Consider the following 18248-nt stretch of genomic DNA (forward strand, 5'->3'; position numbering starts at 1 on the left):
TAGAAAATTTGGTAGTAGAAAATATTCCAAGCGAAGGACATTATGGTTATATTTTAGAAGTGGATTTGGACTATCCATACAGTATCCATGATTTACATAGTGATTTACCGTTTTGTTCATCAACAAAGTTAGCCACTAATAGCGAAAAAGTAAAAAAATTAATTACCGACCTCGGAAATAAAAAAAATTATATCATTCATTATAAAAATTTACAGCAATGTTTGCTTAATGGGTTGAAGCTAATAACAATTCATAGAGGGATACGTTTTGAGCAAAAACCTTGGCTCAAAACGTATATAGACCTTAACACCCAATATCGTCAAAAAGCTAAAAATTCATTTGAAAAAGATTTTTTTAAATTATTAAATAATGCAGTCTACGGTAAAACCCTAGAAAATATCGAGAATCGCGTTGACATTAAAATAGTTTGTGATTGGGATCCTCCACAGAATAATAATAATAAAAGTGGTCGTAAAAAATTATGTGCAGGAGCATTAATTTCCAAATTTAATTTTCAAAGTGCTACAAAACTAGAGAATGATTTTTATACAATTCAAATGAGAAGAATGTCATATGTATACGATAAACCCATGTATCTTGGGTTTACAGTATTAGAGTTATCAAAGTGGAACATGTATAATTTCCATTATCAGTATATGAAACCGAAATTTCAAGATAATATAAGATTAAATTACATGGATACAGATTCCTTCATCTATACAATTAAAACTGATGATTTTTATAGAGATATTCGGAATGATATAGAATTCAAATTTGATACATATGGTTATTCCGAAGAAAGAGCCAACTTATATAATTTTAAAATATGCAATAAAGCGGTATTAGGTGTTTTTAAAGATGAGCTTCATGGTAGACCAATGTCAGAGTTTGTTGGTCTCCGTCCTAAGGTTTATTGTTATAAAATTGATTCTATGGACAAATCGTTTATGAAATATAAGGGAGTAACGAGAACAGCACTAGAGTATCTACACTCATAAAAATTAATTTCTAAATTTTGGAAATCTCGCCATTGAATCGGCCTACCTTTGAAAATAGAAAAAAAATTTCTTGTTATTAGAAAATTGTCCTTTGATTACAGAAAACCTTTCTTGATGGAAAAAATTCAAGAAAGAATTTTTCTTAAAAATAGAAAAATGAAAATCTCATATGCTTGTTTTGCCGTCGCAGCCAAAACATTTTTGTACGTATTTAAGGACAAAATCACCTTTGAATATATGAATGAAATGACCCTAGAATATAGGAAAGTAGCCATTGACTTCCTTCGGCTGCCGAATGTTAACGACAAGAAAAACGAAGTGGGACGAAGGGCCTACTCGGCCCGACTACTACCCGGCTACCGACTTATCTGATCCCCCGAGCGTCAGTTGTGAAAAAAATTCGTGAGTGATGGACGTGATTTTCAAGCGGATAAGAGGTGAAGCCTTTTTCCGAATATTCAAAGGTATGTAAATATGTATATAATTTTTTGTATAGCGGGCGTACAATTGTATGTATGTAATTAAAGGATACATTTCAAATCTCTTTACCAAGCGTATACCAATTTAGGTGAATTGTTTTTTAGCTAAGAGCTACGTACATACATACATTTGTACATAAATTTGTGGGTGTACAGTTCTATAATAACTTTATCTTATTACTCGCATTTTATTTATTTTTCAGAGTGAAAATACCTGCAGTTGCATCAGCCAAATAATTTGTTTGTCGAAGCTGTAATTTTGTTTTAAAACCTTCTAAGGTAAGAAAAATATGTTGTATTTGTTTGACATACTTATGTATGCATGTAAATATCTATGCATGTACGCGGCTCACCCGATCTGAAACCCGATTTTCAACCCTTTCATATTCTGCTCCTCTCTCTCGCTCGCTTGACCTACGCGTCGCGACGTTTCTCTCTTCACCTTCTTAAAACTGACACGATCTGCCCTGCTTACATTCGGTCTCCCTTCGCGCAAAGGACTGTATGTAAATATATATGTATGTATGTACGTGTGTCTCCCGTGCCTCTCTCTCTCTCTGAAATTCGATTTTCAACCCTTCATTTTCTACCTGTCTTGCTCATCTCTCTCGGTCGTCTGTCCAACGTGTTTGTATTTTGGCTATTATTAACATTACATTATTTCAAAAAAGTTGTTTATCTAAAAACAAATCATTGATATCCCAATAACTCTTTTTTTATAGATGAGAAAAGGCGAAGAAAATGGATCACCTTAGGTCATATGAAGTTCAACAGACCTTGGGTAATAATAATGTTTTCTTGAGTTAAAAATGTGTTATTTAAAAATGTTTAAATGTTAAGTGTTAAATGTTTTAAATGTTAATAAATATAATATGCAAAAGAAAAAACCAAGTTACATTTTATTTTTAGGGTTTCAGTGTTAATATAAAACTTCCTTTCAAGAAATATTATTTCTTAAATCAAGAAATAAAATTTCTTGAAAGGAAATTTAAACAAGAAAGAATTTTTCTTGTTTAAAGGGTGCCTTTCTAAAAAACCCTTTCTTGTTTTAAGAAATTTAATTTCTTGAAACAAGAAACAAACCACCTTTGAAACAAGAATCGCCTTTCTTGTTTTAAGAAATATTTTTTCTTGTTTTTATGGTGGCTTTCTAAAAAACCCTTTCTTGTTTTAAGAAATTTAATTTCTTAAAACAAGAAATATTTTTTCTTGTTTTAATGGTGCCTTTCAAAAAAAACATTTCTTGAAACAAAGGTAAGGTCGCCTTTGGCAAAAATTCAAGAAAAAATTTTCTAGATTTTAAGGAAATTCTTCGATTTTTTTTTATGAGTGTAGATATTGAAAAATATAAAAAGGTTCTTTTCACTGAAAATCGAATGTATGGCGGCATGTCAGTTTTTAGATCTAAAAATCATACCATAAATACTTACAAAATGACAAAAATAATTCTCGATGGTAATTGAATAGTCATAAATTAACAACTATTATTAATCTGTCTCCGTCAGGAAACAGCCACGAAAATGAGGGACACGGTGTGGATGTATAGAGTGTAAAATTTCAACTGCCTTCACTGGCTTTAATGAACTTCTCATCTGCATGGAGCTTTGCCGAGCTCAGCGGCTGCGTGTGCAAATACAAGAGAGGAAAGCTTAACATAAGTTCTGATCTTAACATTATGTGTTTACATTCTTTTACTTCATTGCTTACAATTTTATTCATTTCATGATTTAATCTAATGTTTATCTAATACCGCGAAATGACTTAACACCGCCCACATTGAAAGTCTCCAGACTTCAAATCAGTTAATAGGGAGCGGAGCTAGTCGATGAATGGCTCGTTTGACATGATTGTTTTTCGTTTTGACCTCTGCCACTCGAACCTTTCCATCCGATCCTGGAAATACTTTAGTGACGACGCCTAGCAGCCACGCTTGCGACGGAATGTTGTCCTCTTGAATTAATACGATGGTGCCTTCCACGAGGTTGTGCTGATCTTTGGTCCACTTCTGCTTCTGTTGAAGGCTGAGAAGGTACTCTCTCAACCAGCTGGTCCAAAAGCGCTCCTTGATGGCGGACACGAGCCGCCATCTGCTCAAGTAAGAGAGCTTGTCGTCGTTGACGCGTTGCACGGACACGGGTGGCAGCGCACCTAGCGTTCGACCAGCTAGTAGATGTGCTGGGGTTATGGCTTGAATGTCGTTCGGATTGGTGGTGACGGCTACTATTGGCCTGGTGTTCAGTATAGCTTCCACTTCCACGACGATTGTGTCGAGCTCGTCCTTGCTCAACAAAGCGCTGCCGATGGCCCGAATGAGAAGATGCTTGGCGACCTTCACTGCTGCTTCCCACAAGCCACCGAAGTGGGGGGCTCGAGGGGGAATGAAGACGAACTCTGTCCCGTGCGTTGCAGCATGTTCTACCATTGCGCAGCTGTGAGCAGTGAAAGCCTTGACAAGATCTTGAAGTTCGCGAGCTGCTCCGACAAAATTCGTTGCATTGTCGCTGTATAGCCGAGCAACAGGCCCTCGTCGTCCTATGAATCTGGAGAGACACATAATGAAAGAGTTAGAAGTCAAATCTGTGACAACGTCCAAGTGCACAGCCTTGGTGATAAAACACACAAAGACTGCAATATACATTTTCACAGGTGGCTTGCCGCGCAACTTTAGCGAAACCTTAACTGGACCACAGAAGTCCACACCACTGACTTCAAACGGAAATTGTCCGTTTAATCTATCAGCTGGTAGATTTCCCATGACTTGTGACAGTAATCGAGGTTTATATCTGAAGCAATGCGTACAGTGCCTGACGATCGTGTTGCATAACTGACGTGCATTGACGAGCCAGATTTGTTGCTGAAGTAAACCGACAAGTATGCGTGGGCCTGCGTGATGGTTGGACCTGTGAAGATGTTCTACGAATAGTTTAGCAAATTTACACGATTTTGGTAATAAAAGGGGGTGCTTTGCATCGTATGGCAGTGGCGCGTTTAACAAACGACCACCGACCCGTAGAAGAGGAAGGTTTCGTTGTGCATCTTGATGCTTCCAAATAAATGGAGTTAGCTTTTGCAAGGATGGTTTAAGTATTTCCGATTTTTCTATCTTGCGAAACTCCTCAGCAAATTCGAATTGCTGTGTGCTGTGTATTATTGTGAGAAAGGCATGTCTTAATTCTTGGGCCGTGATAACAACTGATGTATACTGCTCAGCTCTGCGCCCTCGAACGAATCTTAGTATGTACGCGACAATTCTCAAGATTTTCAGATAGCTTGACTGAGTTTCAAGTAAGGCAAGAATCTCGTCAGGTTGATGATTGATTGCTACTAAGACCGCTGCCGAGGAACGTTTTTCTAGTCGTTTTTCAACCTCTGAAAGCGTAAAATGTGGATTTTGAGGCCAAAGTTCAATTTTTTCACTTAGGAATGATGGGCCACTGAACCACAAGGAATCATTCAGCTCTGTAATTGCGCATCCGCGAGACACAAGATCTGCTGGATTTTCTTTAGTTGGCACGTGGCGCCATTGCACTTCCGCCGCCATTTCTTGTATATCAGCAACTCTGTTTGCAACAAATACATTTAAGGTGGACGAATGCTGTTCTAACCAGTGTAAAACTACTTCGGAGTCAGACCAAAAGAAAATACGCTCTACAGCGAAATCCAAATCTTCTCTTACGGTTTGCCATAGTTTTGCCAACAAAGCTCCAGCCTTGGGATTGTTTTTGTTTTTAATGGCGCAACCCTTGACTTCGCAGTGACAAGCCGGACTGAAATTCCATTGGGCGTAACAACACGCGCATACAAACAGCAGCCAAATGCCCGTGCCGAAGCGTCTGCGAATCCATGGATCTGGGTCGACCCTTTGTTAGTAACTCCAATATGTCGGGGTATAGACACTTTATCCAATTCAAGAAAACAGGAGGCCATTGATTCCCAACTTCGACGGAAGTCTTCCGGAAGTGGATCGTCCCACCCGAGTTTACACAACCAAAGTTGTTGTATAAGGATTTTAGCTTTCGTTGTTATTGGGCTTAGTAAACCAAGAGGGTCATACAGGCGTGCTGAGAAAGATAAAATAGATCGCTTTGTGAGAACTTCGGTTGGACTTACAGCTGAGAAAGAATATTTAAAAATATCTGTATTGGGGCTCCATATTAGACCTAATGTTTTAGTGTCATCTTGGTCGCCAAGAATAATAGTTGTTGACGAGTTAATATTTTCCGAGGCAACATTGTACGACCATTTCGCCAAAGACAGACCTGCTGAACTTAAAATGTGTTCCAGTTCTTGGCGCATAACCTGAAGCTCTTCTACCGTCTCAGCTCCAGCTAGTAAGTCGTCTACATAAAAGTTTTTAGACAGAGCTTCGGCACCGCGAGGGTGAGAGCTAGCGTACAAATTACTAAGGTATTGAAGACATCTGACGGCTAGGTAGGGCGCTGATGCCGTCCCATATGTAATCGTATTTAGTCTATATGCTTGCACAGGTTCTGTTGGACTTTCTCTCCATACGATCATCTGGTATTGACGCTGACTCTCATCAATCTCGAATTGCCGGTACATTTTTGTTATGTCTGCAGATATTGCATATGCACGAAGACGAAAGCGTAGTAATATAGAGAAGAGAGATGATTGAATTGTTGGCCCAACCATAAGCAAATCATTTAAAGATAGCTGGGTTGACGACTTACACGATGCGTCAAAAACAACGCGTAATTTTGTTGTCGAACTTTGCGGTCTCAGTACACACTGGTGCGGTATAAAATAGTGTGGTTCACTGGGAATACCACTGTCGGCTAGTGACATGTGCCCTAAGGCTAAATACTCCCTCATGAATGCAACGTACAAAGCTTGGACCTCAGGTTGTTTTTGAATCCTTCGCTCTAAAGACAAGAATCTTCGTTTGGCAGTTTCGAAGGAATTGCCCAAGCTCGCAGGGCTCGATTTGAAGGGTAAAGAAACTCGTAGCCGACCCGAGGGTAATCTTGTTACGGTTTGATTGAATAATTTCTCGCAAAGCTGTTGTTCTGGGGTATATCGTTTTGTTGATGCGACGTTAGGAATTTCCTCAAGCTCCCAGAACTTCTGCACACTGACATCGAGGGATTGCTCTTGGAGCGTGGTTAAATTACAGCTAGAGTCTTTTGGCTGACTAGTCAAGGATTTATATCGACCTGATACAACCCACCCAAACACAGTGTTTTGCAATGACAGTTTATCACTGGCTCCCTTTATGTGGCCTTCAGCTAGCAAGTCAAAGAATGCATCTGCACCCAATAGCAAATCTACCTTTTGGGGTTTGTAAAATAATGGATCAGCTAGCGAAAGGTGCTGTGGAATGCCTAACTCCGAGTTCCGAATTGCCTTTTCTGGTTGATATGACGAAATGGATGGCAAAACGCATAATTCTGCTGACATCTGGAAATTGCTGGTGCGAGAGCATATTAAGGTTTGTACACAGGTCTCAGTTAAGGAGTTTGACTTCCCTATTCCAAACAACCGGATCGGCTTTCTAATGCGGTGCAGTTTCAGAGTGTTGGCTAAACTTTCAGTTATGAAATTGACCTGGGATCCTGAGTCCAATAAAACTCGAGCAACTTGATACTCCCCAAGGCGTCCTTTTATTTTAACTAAGGCTGTGGCTAACACTACCTGTCCTGCGTTTACTGACCGGGCATGATTCACAGCCACATCAGGAACATGGTTCGAACTCGTTGCGGTACCTAAAGTCGGTTGTGGTGCGATAGACTGAGTCGAAGTGGAAATATAACGATGCAGCAAACTATTGTGCGGCTTATTACAGACTCGGCAATGTGATAAATTGCAAGATGAAACGTTATGCCCTCGTTTAAGGCAGTTAATACAAAGTCGCGAGCCCTTGGCGAATCTAAAGCGGTTGGCAACCGAAAGCGCAGTAAATGAGGAACAGGCAGTTATCACGTGCTCCTGCGACTTGCAAAACACACACTGCTCCATTTGATTGACTGCTAATAATGTAGTACCACTCTTCTTTGGTCGGTTATCTCGATAAGCCTTATTGGTTTTCCCTTTATTCGATGAAGATTCTTCAACTGACAAATGTTGATACCGCTTATTCATCTCATCTTCACAATCTTTCCATGTGGGAATTTTAGAGTAATCAAGCCCCTCTTCCCATCTAGCTCGCGTTCCTGCGTCTACCTTTGACATGACTATATGGATCAACATGACGTTAACAATTTTACTGTCGTCACCAACAGACAACAATGATTCATAAATTGCCCTAGCATTGTCAATCAAAGTTCTCAACGATGAAGCAGACGGACTGGGTATGCAAGATAAATCAAATAGCCTTGAAACACCTTCAAAAAATATTAAGCACTCATTATCATATACACGTTTTAACGCAGCGAGAGCCTTTGTATAATTACTATCCGTTACCTGGAATGCCTTTACTGTGCCCAATGCTTCTTTTTCAAGACAGCCAAGCAAATGATTGAATTTCTCTACGTTTGATAGTTGATCATCATCATGCACAAGAGTTTCGAACAACCCAATAAAGTTTTTGTACTCTGAATAGACTCCACTAAATTTTGGCAGCTTCATTTGCGGTAGCTGTCTATGATGTCCACCAGTTGTATTTAGTGTGTTGTCTTTAAAATCTTGTGGTTGATGTGAGCTTCTAAGAGATTGAAGAAGAGCCCGAGTAGTAACACATAAATCTTCCAGCTCTTCACTGGATGCCAACTCCGGATTAATTTTGTCTAATGACCACTGTATATTAAATGCCTTTTCCACGTAAGCGTTTAGTACATCTAGTCGACACTCTATCTGTAGTGGGTCTTTTACTAGAGTTCCTTGAGTGATTGATACTTTAATTCGCGTTATCTTGGTGACAAGAATGTCTCGCTGTTGAAGAAGTTCCAATTCATCGTCATCTTGTACAAAGGAAGAGTTATTACCACTTCGTTTTTTAGGAGGCATGGTAAATGTGCAAACGACAAACTTATTGAACTACTCTCGTAATGCTCAATACATATGAGCCGGCCACAGAACTGTACTACTTCTAACTAACGAGTTTACCGCTCTTAAAGAGGAATTGAAGATAACCGTTTCGGACTGGTACATGTGTGTGTAGACATGTGCTCCGCCAATTATATACAGCTATGCAACTGTGTACGGGAATTTTTCCACCAAAATTTCACTTATATGCCAAAATTTAAATGAACAAGTTTAATGTTTATTATAATAAGCAACAGAATTTCAATTGATTATTTGCTCAAATAACACTGCAATATGTTACCTGGTATTGAGTACTGGCGAGCTGCCGTGTGCAGTTACAGAAACCCATGTGTTTCACTTTTTTGAAACTATGTATTATGTTAATTCCAATTAACAACTCTAATCCAAAATCCAAGGAATCCGTGTGTCCACCCGGGGGCGCCAAAATGAATAGTCATAAATTAACAACTATTATTAATCTGTCTCCGTCAGGAAACAGCCACGAAAATGAGGGACACGGTGTGGATGTATAGAGTGTAAAATTTCAACTGCCTTCACTGGCTTTAATGAACTTCTCATCTGCATGGAGCTTTGCCGAGCTCAGCGGCTGCGTGTGCAAATACAAGAGAGGAAAGCTTAACATAAGTACTGATCTTAACATTATGTGTTTACATTCTTTTACTTCATTGCTTACAATTTTATTCATTTCATGATTTAATCTAATGTTTATCTAATACCGCGAAATGACTTAACAGTAATGATACAAAGAGAAAAGTTGAGGGTGATAAAAAGTCTACACTCCCTTATCATCATAAGGGTTTAATAGAAAGGGAACTCATATCAAATGTTCAAATCCCTGAGGAAGAGTCACTTGTTTTGGGGAGACAGGTAGATGAAATAGAAAGTCTTGAATTCCAGACTGAGGAACAAAAAACTTTACTCAAGCGTCTAAAAACAGAAATTGAAAATGTTGAACATGATTTACTTTACAAGTCGCTTGAACTGGAAATGTTTTATAATGAATTGCCCCCCGATCCCAAAAAACAGAAACAATTTTAGATTTAACAATGCAAAATATTTATTTAATTAGTAAGTTTGATAAAAGGTGTTGAACAATAAAAATTTACAAAATATATATAAATCTTAAAAGGTGTTGAACAATAAAAATTAACAAAATATATATAAATCTTAAGCAATATATATATAAATGTTTATATTTTGTTAGTATAACATTAAGTTGAACAAATAACAAATACATTTCAATAAATTGAGTATTAAATATAAAATATTTGGGTGTGTTTTTAAATTTTTTTTTTTTTTTGGAAATTTTTTATAAATTGGGTGAGTATATTTTATTTGATTGGTTTTGTACCCGTTGCCTATATAGATAATTCCACAGTTCTAATTCATGTGGGTTCATTTTAGCTTCAGGTTCAGAATCCCTGTCTTGAACAGGTTCATCTTCTTCTTCAGCTGATTTTTCTTCCTCGTTTTTTTCCCTTATCTGTTTTAGATAATAACCCAACTCTACTTGTTCAGGAGTAATATCATTATTTTCATTACTCTCATCGCTATTGTTTAAGTTAATGTTTATATTTTGGTGATAAAGATGTGTGATGTCATCATCAGTTAAATTAAAACTAGAAATATTATTAGAAATTGAATTTACTGAAACTACGTTAGATCCTAAAAGGTGAACATATTCAACTGAAATGAGAAAAAGAAAAAGAAAAAAAAAACGAATTAATGAAATGAAATAATATATACTAAAGTAAATTAACTTGCCTTTTGTTTTGTTTATTATTTTATTTCCTTGAGGAATTTTTATATCCTTCTGAAATAAATAAGTAATATGTTATCCCTAATTCATATAAAAGTTGTTGCGGTTCAACAACTCGCTACACTCTAATAGACATAATTTTCCCCCATCAGAGTCTATACCACTCAAGTCTAGTTCCTCAATTGTTATAACCTCTCTTTTACTTATCTTGGGTGGAGGTGGTAAATCTATTGTTTTTGGTAGAAGTGGATAGTAAAAAAGTTCTTCATCAATTTCTACACAGTTTATTTGAATCTTATACATATCTAGATGAGAATGTTTTTTTAATCTTTTTGAAACGTAATGGCACTGGATTCTTAAAGTGAAAAGGTCTCTATAACCGAGTTTATAATATCTATCGAAACCTCTGTTTCCTGTTACAATAGTTCCGCCCTCTCTATTTTCCCTTTCAAGCAAGTCTGATTTAAACTTCTCTAACAATTCCTTTTTAAGAAAAGAATATTTTTTTTCTACACTACGCTTCTCTGTTTTATTTAAAATTTTTGACTCTTCACTTACATTATCATTATTACCATCTTCTTCATTTAGTGGCGTAAATGATTGTTTGGAGGGTGACGACAAATCATCGTACTCATCATAGATTTGGAAATTAGCTGGAGGGGGTGTTGATGATGATGATTCTTCTGTTGCTTCTGTTGATGATGCTTCTGTTGTTGTTGATGATGATGATGCTTCTGTTGTTGTTGTTTCTGTTGTTGTTGTTTCTGTTGTTGTTGTTTCTGTTGTTGTTGTTTCTGTTGTTGTTGTTTCTGTTGTTGTTGTTTCTGTTGTTGTTGTTGTTGTTTCTGAAATTAAATATCATAACAAAAGTTAACAAAAATCGAAAAAGGAAAAAAAGTAATTTGTGATTGTTATTTATATTGATATTTACCTTGTGGTGCTTCGTCGTCTTCATCTTTTTTTAGTTTCCTCTCTTCTGTTATGTAGCTTGCCATTGTTGTTGCTTCTGAAATTAAATATCATAACAAAGTTAACAAATCAAAAAATAAAAAATTTTTTTAATTGTTATTATTGTTTTGATGTTCTTACCTTGGGAGGTTTTTAGTTTACTCTCTAACTCATCAATGTTATTTATATTCGCTAGTGAACTGTTCTTAAATAGATACAATTTCAGCTGAATATTCAAAACATCATTGTTAGGGAGTAAAATTTGAATAATTGTGGTTTCCATTGTCTCGTTGTATTATTATTATTATTATTCATTTTCACACACACACACACACACACACAATTATTAATAAATCGATAATCGATTTAGCGTCGCTTGTGAACGGTTGTGTTTACCATTGTGCTCTGAGTTTTTGTTTTATATTGTGTTATTTCCGCAAGTATTTTGTGTTTATTTACTAACAAAGTTTAGCCTAACAATCGTGTTAGTGATTTTCATAGATCTCCCAGATTACGGGTACGTGGTTATAGTTATTTTAACATTTCCATTTGATTTATTTAATATCTTGGCTTTGTTAGTGTAATTTGCACACTATAAATTGGCTCTTATATTCTCTCTCTTACTCTTACTCTCTCTCTCTCTGCCGCTCTATTATAACTGTAATTTCACTCTCTCTGAACCTGCCGAATTTCTTGTAGACCTATTCTCATAGTCTCTTTCTCTCTTGCTTGCTTGACATTTAACTGTTCGTGCGTTGAGTTGTTTTTGGTGCCCCACAAGCCACAAGTATGAACGCTGAGATCTCGGAAACTATAAAAGCTAGAAGATTGACATTTTGCATGCAGATTCTAGGAGTTCCTACGCAGCGCAAGTTTGTTTCAAAAGGGTGCCACGCCCCCTCTAACGCCCAAAATCGCTTATATACGATTTTAAAAATTTCAATATTTTGGAAAAGTAAAAATGCAGTTTTATTGTCTTTATCAATACCTATCGAAATGTAGAAGAAATTTTTTAAATCGGACCATTCGTTAAAAAGTTACGGCGGATCAAAGTTTTTCTCCATCTCTTTCGCACTCCCTTTAGCTGAGTAACGGGTATCTGATAGTCGGGGCACCCGACTATAGCGTTTTCTCTTGTTTTTTATACTTTTATATACTTTTTATTTTATTCTCTTTATTCTCTAACATATTTTTCTTATAATGACTCCTATCTGTACTAAGAAAAATTGTAGGACTTCATCTAATGACCCTTTTGTTTACTGTTGGCTCTGCGAAGCAATGATGCATTCTAAATGTGCAGGATTTACTGGCAGAGTTAAAGACTTTATTGAAATGCGGATTGGTCTCATGTGGGTATGTGAGCACTGCAGGGATTTGGCAGTTGAGATGAGCAGCTTTATGAGGCAGACTCGAGACGGCCTATGTAATCTTTCACGAGTTTTTAAACAGCTCAATGATGGATTTAATTCCGTATGTGAACAATTTAATAATAAAAAATTATTAACCGAGTCGCCCAAACGCAAAAAAGCTAGCTCAACGACAGTAAAGGCGAGTGTTGAATCCACTTTAAATCCAAACTTGGTAGCTGCTGCAGTTTCTGGTGACACAGGGGTAAGTGAACCACCTGTGCCAATGGATACTGCTAGTTCAGGTGTAGTCCCTGTCCCTGTAGCCCCTGTATCTGAATGTCAGGCTCCAGATCCGGCGGAATCAACCAATCTGGTGCCGACCATACCCATAGGTACAGTGGGCGCCGTTTCTGTCGCTCAGCCGAATGAGGTTCAGGCTGCTGCTGGGGGGCGTAAAAATCTCTCAGTTGTACCCAGACGTACAGCAGGTGCCGCTTCTGGCTCTCAGCTGAGTGAGGTTCAGACTGCTGCTGGGGGGCGTAAGAAACTCTCAGTTGTTCCACATAGGAAGCAACTATTTGTTTCAAGATTTACGCCTGATACCACATCTGAGGATGTTTTGGAATTCATTCGTGAAAAATTCCCATCCGAGGATATTGCGGTTGAACAATTTCGATTTTCATACGCCCGTAGGATATCGTCTTTCAAAATTTTTGCTCCGCCTGATGTGTTTAAAGAACTGCTTTCTGAAAGCTTCTGGCTTAATGATGATCTAGTTATAAAAGAATTTGTTCCTAATAAACCAAGAACAAATAATAGGCCTTCCACGGTGCCAAAAAACTGAAAAGTTTATTATTGGCTTACCAAAATGTTAGAGGACTTAACATGAAGCTACCCAAGCTTTATGCTGACTCCTCGGCATTTACGGACGATATCTTAGCTTTTACAGAAACTTGGCTGAAACCAGAGATAGCAGACTCTGAAGTTCTTGCAAATAATTTTAATACCTACAGAACTGATCGCCTTTCCCGTAGGGGGGGCGGCGTTCTAATTGCTGTTACTTCTACCCTAAATTCTGAGAGAATTCACTCTCATGTCCCTAGTGACATTGAATTTGTTGGTGTGAAAGTTACCCTCCAATCCTTGTCTATCTTTATTACATGTTCCTATATTCCACCTGGCTCTGACCTTATAATTTATGAGCAACATCTAGCAGATATTAAATCTATTCTATCCTTTCTTTCCAATAGAGACCTTTTGATTGTTTTGGGTGATTTTAATCTCCCGGATATTTCTTGGTCCCCTCCTACTGACTCACTTGTCGCTATACCTTTATCCGCCCATGACTTTGTGGATGGCCTTTTAGAATTATCGTTACAGCAAGTTAGCTTTATACGAAATTCATTACATAGACAACTAGATCTTGTGTTTTCTTCAGAGCCGTCTGAAGTCACGGTATCTAGAATTGACGCACTTGTGGTACCAGAAGACCGATACCATCCAACTATGGAATTGACAATTTGCCTCCCCTACCTTGATACCCTCTCTCCTTTAGTCTCTTTAACTAAAATGAGAAGCTTTCGTAAATGTGACTTTAGTAAACTTAACCTTATGATTTCTCAATATAATTGGACAGAATTTTATAACTGTATGGACATCGAAAGTGCCACTGAACTGTTCTATAGCGTTCTAAACACTTTTTTTAATGAATGCGTTCCTGATAGGCTTCCTCCAAAGCCAAACAGGCCCCCTTGGTTTACAAATGCGCTTCAACGACTTAAAAATCTTAAATCAAACACTTATAAAAAGTATAAAAAATCGGGTAGGCCATCCGATTTTTCGAAATATGTGGTGGCTCGATCTGATTTTAACGTTCTTAACAGTCATTGCTATTCTATGTATTTAGATCGCTGTAAATTTGAATTTTCAAATGACCCGAAGCAGTTTTATAACTTTGTCAACGCAAAGCGAAAGTCATCAGCTTTGCCTTCATCGGTTCGATTTAACTCAATGGAGGCATCGACTGACTCTGAAATTGCTGATTTATTCTCTGACTTTTTCCAAACTACTTATAGCTCTTCTTCATGGTCAGAATCAAATTACCGTAATCCCTTAAATAGGGCAAATTGTATTTTTTCCCCTATAATTACCGAAAGTTCTCTCTTAAAAAATTTAACATCAACAACGCCAACTTATTCTCCCGGTCCTGATGGACTTCCTGGGTGTGTGCTTAAGTTTTGTGCATCAACCATCTGCAAACCTATTCTTAAACTTTTTCAATTGTCTATTTCATCATCAGTTTTTCCAACTATCTGGAAGGTTTCTTTTATTATTCCACTTCACAAAAAGGGTGCGAAGGCGGATGCCCAGAATTATAGAGGTATTTCTAAATTGTCGGCTATTCCAAAAGCCTTTGAACGTATTATCACTTCTCATTTGCAACATTTATGTTCCTCGCTAATATCACCGTGTCAGCACGGTTTTGTTAGGCGAAGATCGACTACCACCAACCTACTTGAATTGTCATCAATTGTAATAAATGGATTTAACAATAAAATGCAGACTGACGTTGTATACACAGATTTCAGTAAAGCCTTTGACTCTGTTAACCACTCTCTTCTTTTATTCAAATTAGATTTGCTTGGCTTTCCATGTAATCTATTAACTTGGATTTCAAGCTATTTGAATGGGAGGACTCAGAGGGTTATATTTAAGAACGCTGTTTCAAAAACGATCCATGTGACATCTGGAGTACCTCAGGGTAGTCATTTGGGCCCTTTGCTGTTTACTTTGTTTATTAACGATCTTCCCTCTATTGTAACACATTCTCGTGTACTAATGTATGCTGATGATGTTAAGCTTTGTTTGACTTATAATAATATAGAGTCTGGTTTTGGCTTACAATCAGACATTGATCATTTTCAAGTATGGTGTGAGTATAACCTCTTAAATTTGAACTGCCTAAAATGCAACGTAATGACCTTTTATAGGGTTACCCCAACCTTTATAAGTTATTCGCTTCAGAATTTGCCACTTGACCGTATATATTCAGTAAATGACTTAGGCGTTCTTCTGGACCCGAAGCTTAAATTTGACTGCCACATAATGTCGACAGTCAATAAAGCTATGAGTGTTCTTGGGTTTATAAAGCGTTGGTCAAAAGAATTTGATGACCCTTATATAACCAAATTATTATTTACCTCCCTTGTCCGTCCTATATTGGAATATTGTTCTTCGGTTTGGAGCCCACAATACCAAGTCCACATTGACCGTATAGAGTCGGTACAAAAAAAATGTCTCCTTTTTGCCCTTCGTAGTTTGAACTGGGATCAAAACGTAAGGCTACCTTCCTACCAGAGTAGATTATTATTGCTTAATCTGCCCACACTTGCAAATCGTAGAAAAATGCTGGGTACCATTTTTATGCATAATCTTATAAGAGGTGATATTGATTCTGTAGAACTTGTTAGCCGCCTAACTTTTAATGTTCCCGTTAGACTAACACGTAATTATCAACCTCTTAATTTACCTCGATGTACATCAAATTTTGGTCTGCACGAGCCCTTTCGCGTTCTATATAATAACTATAACGTTCTTTATCATTTAATTTGCACATCAACTTCTATCCCGGTATTAAAAACTAACATTTTAACTCATTTGCTTCACTCCTAACTGCATGTTTTTTTTTTTTTTTTATTATTTGTCCCGTCTATATTGGTTTTATGTATTCTTCCTCGCGAACTCGCATTCTTGCCCAAATTTACAAAAGGGCCCCGCGCGTAACAAGCACGTGCTTGGTGTCGTTGGGCCACTTGTTTGTACTTCTCGTAGTGCATCAACGTCCATCATATATAAAGTTTGAGTTTTTAGCTTTCACTTTCACTTTTATATGAGCAATTTGAGCTCCAATTTTCACCGTCTTGTCTTGCTTGCGATCGCTACTGAAAAAAATCATAAGCGCCCCAGTGGTATTTATTTAGAATTTTCAGTATATAACTCTTATGTAAACGAATAAAGGGATGGGGCTATCATTCCTAAATATGCTGGCGAACCAGTCCAACAAACAGAAACAATATATACAAACCTTGAGTAAACATTCTTATAGCCCTCCACACGCCCTCCACAGAAAGCAGAACATTCTTATCGCCCTCCACAAAAAGCAGAACATTCTATCAGTCTTTGCGTGTGCGTATGTGGAAACTATTTTTGATTTTGTATACGTAGGGTGCGGCCTTTCGATGCGGGCGATTGTGTCTGGAAACTATTTTTGATGATGTGTACGTACATGAGCATGCGGGTCTGAACATAATTAAAGAAACCACTTGTAATGGAAGATCTTCGAAGTCTTTGCGTGTGCGTATGTGGAAACTATTTTGACTTTGTATACGTAGGGTGGTGGGGGATTTTGGCTGGAGACTATTTTTGAACTTGTACATAAGCTGTTACATGAGCATGCCGGTCTGAACATATTTATTTTTCTGTTGCTGAGTTGATTAGTATATGGAGTATATATTCTTTTATTTTCAATCCGAATAAGAGTTGCTCTATAAAATATTATCTTTAGATTCCCAGCTATCATATTTTTTTGAAAACCCCAACCAACGTACACGGACTTTATTCCCGTCTCTCTTTATTATTTTTTCCACTAAATATTTGTCTGGGAAACGAGTTTTTTTCAGTTCTTCTTTGTAAAATCCACCTTGTATTGGAGTACCTTCAAAGTCTTCCAACAAGTATGTGGTAGGGTATGTGTTTTTCACACTTGTTATTTTAAAAATTTCTGTAGTCCAATTCGGTGTATACCCCTTTTCAAACACATGTTTATATTTACTGATGCGTACATAATCTCCATTACGCAATTTCCCCACACTAAACATTTTGAGATGATTGTAGGCTGTTTTCAAAATGTGTTTTTCATTGGAAGAATTGACGTCAATTGGGGCGACCTTAATTGTTCTATGTGGTCTTTTGTTGTATATATCAATTAATTTTTTATACATATCAACCCACTTGTATGTTCCGCTAAAACTAAATTCACGCCACATAAGTTCCTTCAAACTTCTGTTGAAGCGTTCCACAATTGAAGCTTTTACAATTGAATAGGTAGAATAATGGTTTATTCCATATTGTTTTATTAACGCGTTAAATTGTTTGTTAAAAAATTCAGTTCCATCATCCGTTTGTAAATTTTTTGGTGTTCCACGTCCAGATTTGAAAATTTTTTCCATTGCCATTGAGACATCTTTAGCGCTTTTTGATTTTAATGCTTCTCCCCAGGCATATTTGCTAAAACAATCCACAACAGTCAAAATATAAAAATATCCTCCGTTAAGCTTTGACTACTTTCCCATTTCCACTAAATCTGCTTGCCAGAGGTCATTTATACCCTTTGTCACTACCCTTCGACGTTTAAAATTACGTCGACACGGAGCATGAATTTCTTTAACAATACCCAATTTATCACTCATATTTTTTGGTACTAGAACTTTCTTACTATTGGAGTTGCAGTACCTTCTATTTCAACTGTCTGTGATTTTAAAACTGATTTCGGTTGAGTAACATATTTATAAACATAGCTCTCAATACTATTAATCTTTGTTAACATATTGGATAGGATTTTATCAACATTATCAACCCTCCCATTATTAACTTGAACTAAATTTTCCAAAGAAGTTATTTTAGAAAGTCTTCGATTAAGGGATGTATTTATTTT

General features: G+C 37.1%; 2 protein-coding genes and 1 long non-coding RNA gene across 9 annotated transcripts in view; 1 reads left to right on the forward strand and 2 right to left on the reverse strand.

Moving 5' to 3' along the window:
- l(2)41Ab (lethal (2) 41Ab) overlaps positions 1 to 18248 on the reverse strand; it is a 344790-nt gene that overhangs the window by 164575 nt on the left and 161967 nt on the right. The window lies entirely within an intron of this gene.
- LOC138911965 (uncharacterized) lies at positions 1374 to 2296 on the forward strand. The gene is made up of 3 exons (XR_011417592.1): positions 1374 to 1462; positions 1681 to 1756; positions 2200 to 2296. It is a non-coding gene; the product is annotated as an uncharacterized lncRNA (long non-coding RNA).
- LOC138911831 (salivary glue protein Sgs-3-like) lies at positions 9512 to 16460 on the reverse strand. Of its 7 annotated transcripts, none has more exons than XR_011417474.1 (5): positions 16358 to 16460; positions 11328 to 11386; positions 11170 to 11244; positions 10244 to 11083; positions 9512 to 10165 (listed from the first exon to the last, which is right to left on the reverse strand). XR_011417474.1 is itself a non-coding variant. In XM_070211409.1 (5 exons), exons 1-4 carry the CDS (start codon positions 11467 to 11469, stop codon positions 10264 to 10266), a joined length of 519 nt encoding a protein of 172 aa, XP_070067510.1. In that variant the 5' UTR covers positions 11470 to 12155; the 3' UTR covers positions 9512 to 10165; positions 10244 to 10263. The 7 variants fall into 7 exon arrangements, 2 of the variants coding, with proteins under 2 accessions (XP_070067510.1, XP_070067509.1); XR_011417473.1 differs by having other exon boundaries at positions 11328 to 11659; XR_011417472.1 differs by lacking the exon at positions 16358 to 16460 and adding an exon at positions 16181 to 16343 and having other exon boundaries at positions 11328 to 11659.

The sequence above is a fragment of the Drosophila takahashii genome, chromosome 2L, assembly GCF_030179915.1.
Source record: "Drosophila takahashii strain IR98-3 E-12201 chromosome 2L, DtakHiC1v2, whole genome shotgun sequence".
NCBI lineage: Eukaryota > Metazoa > Arthropoda > Insecta > Diptera > Drosophilidae > Drosophila > Drosophila takahashii.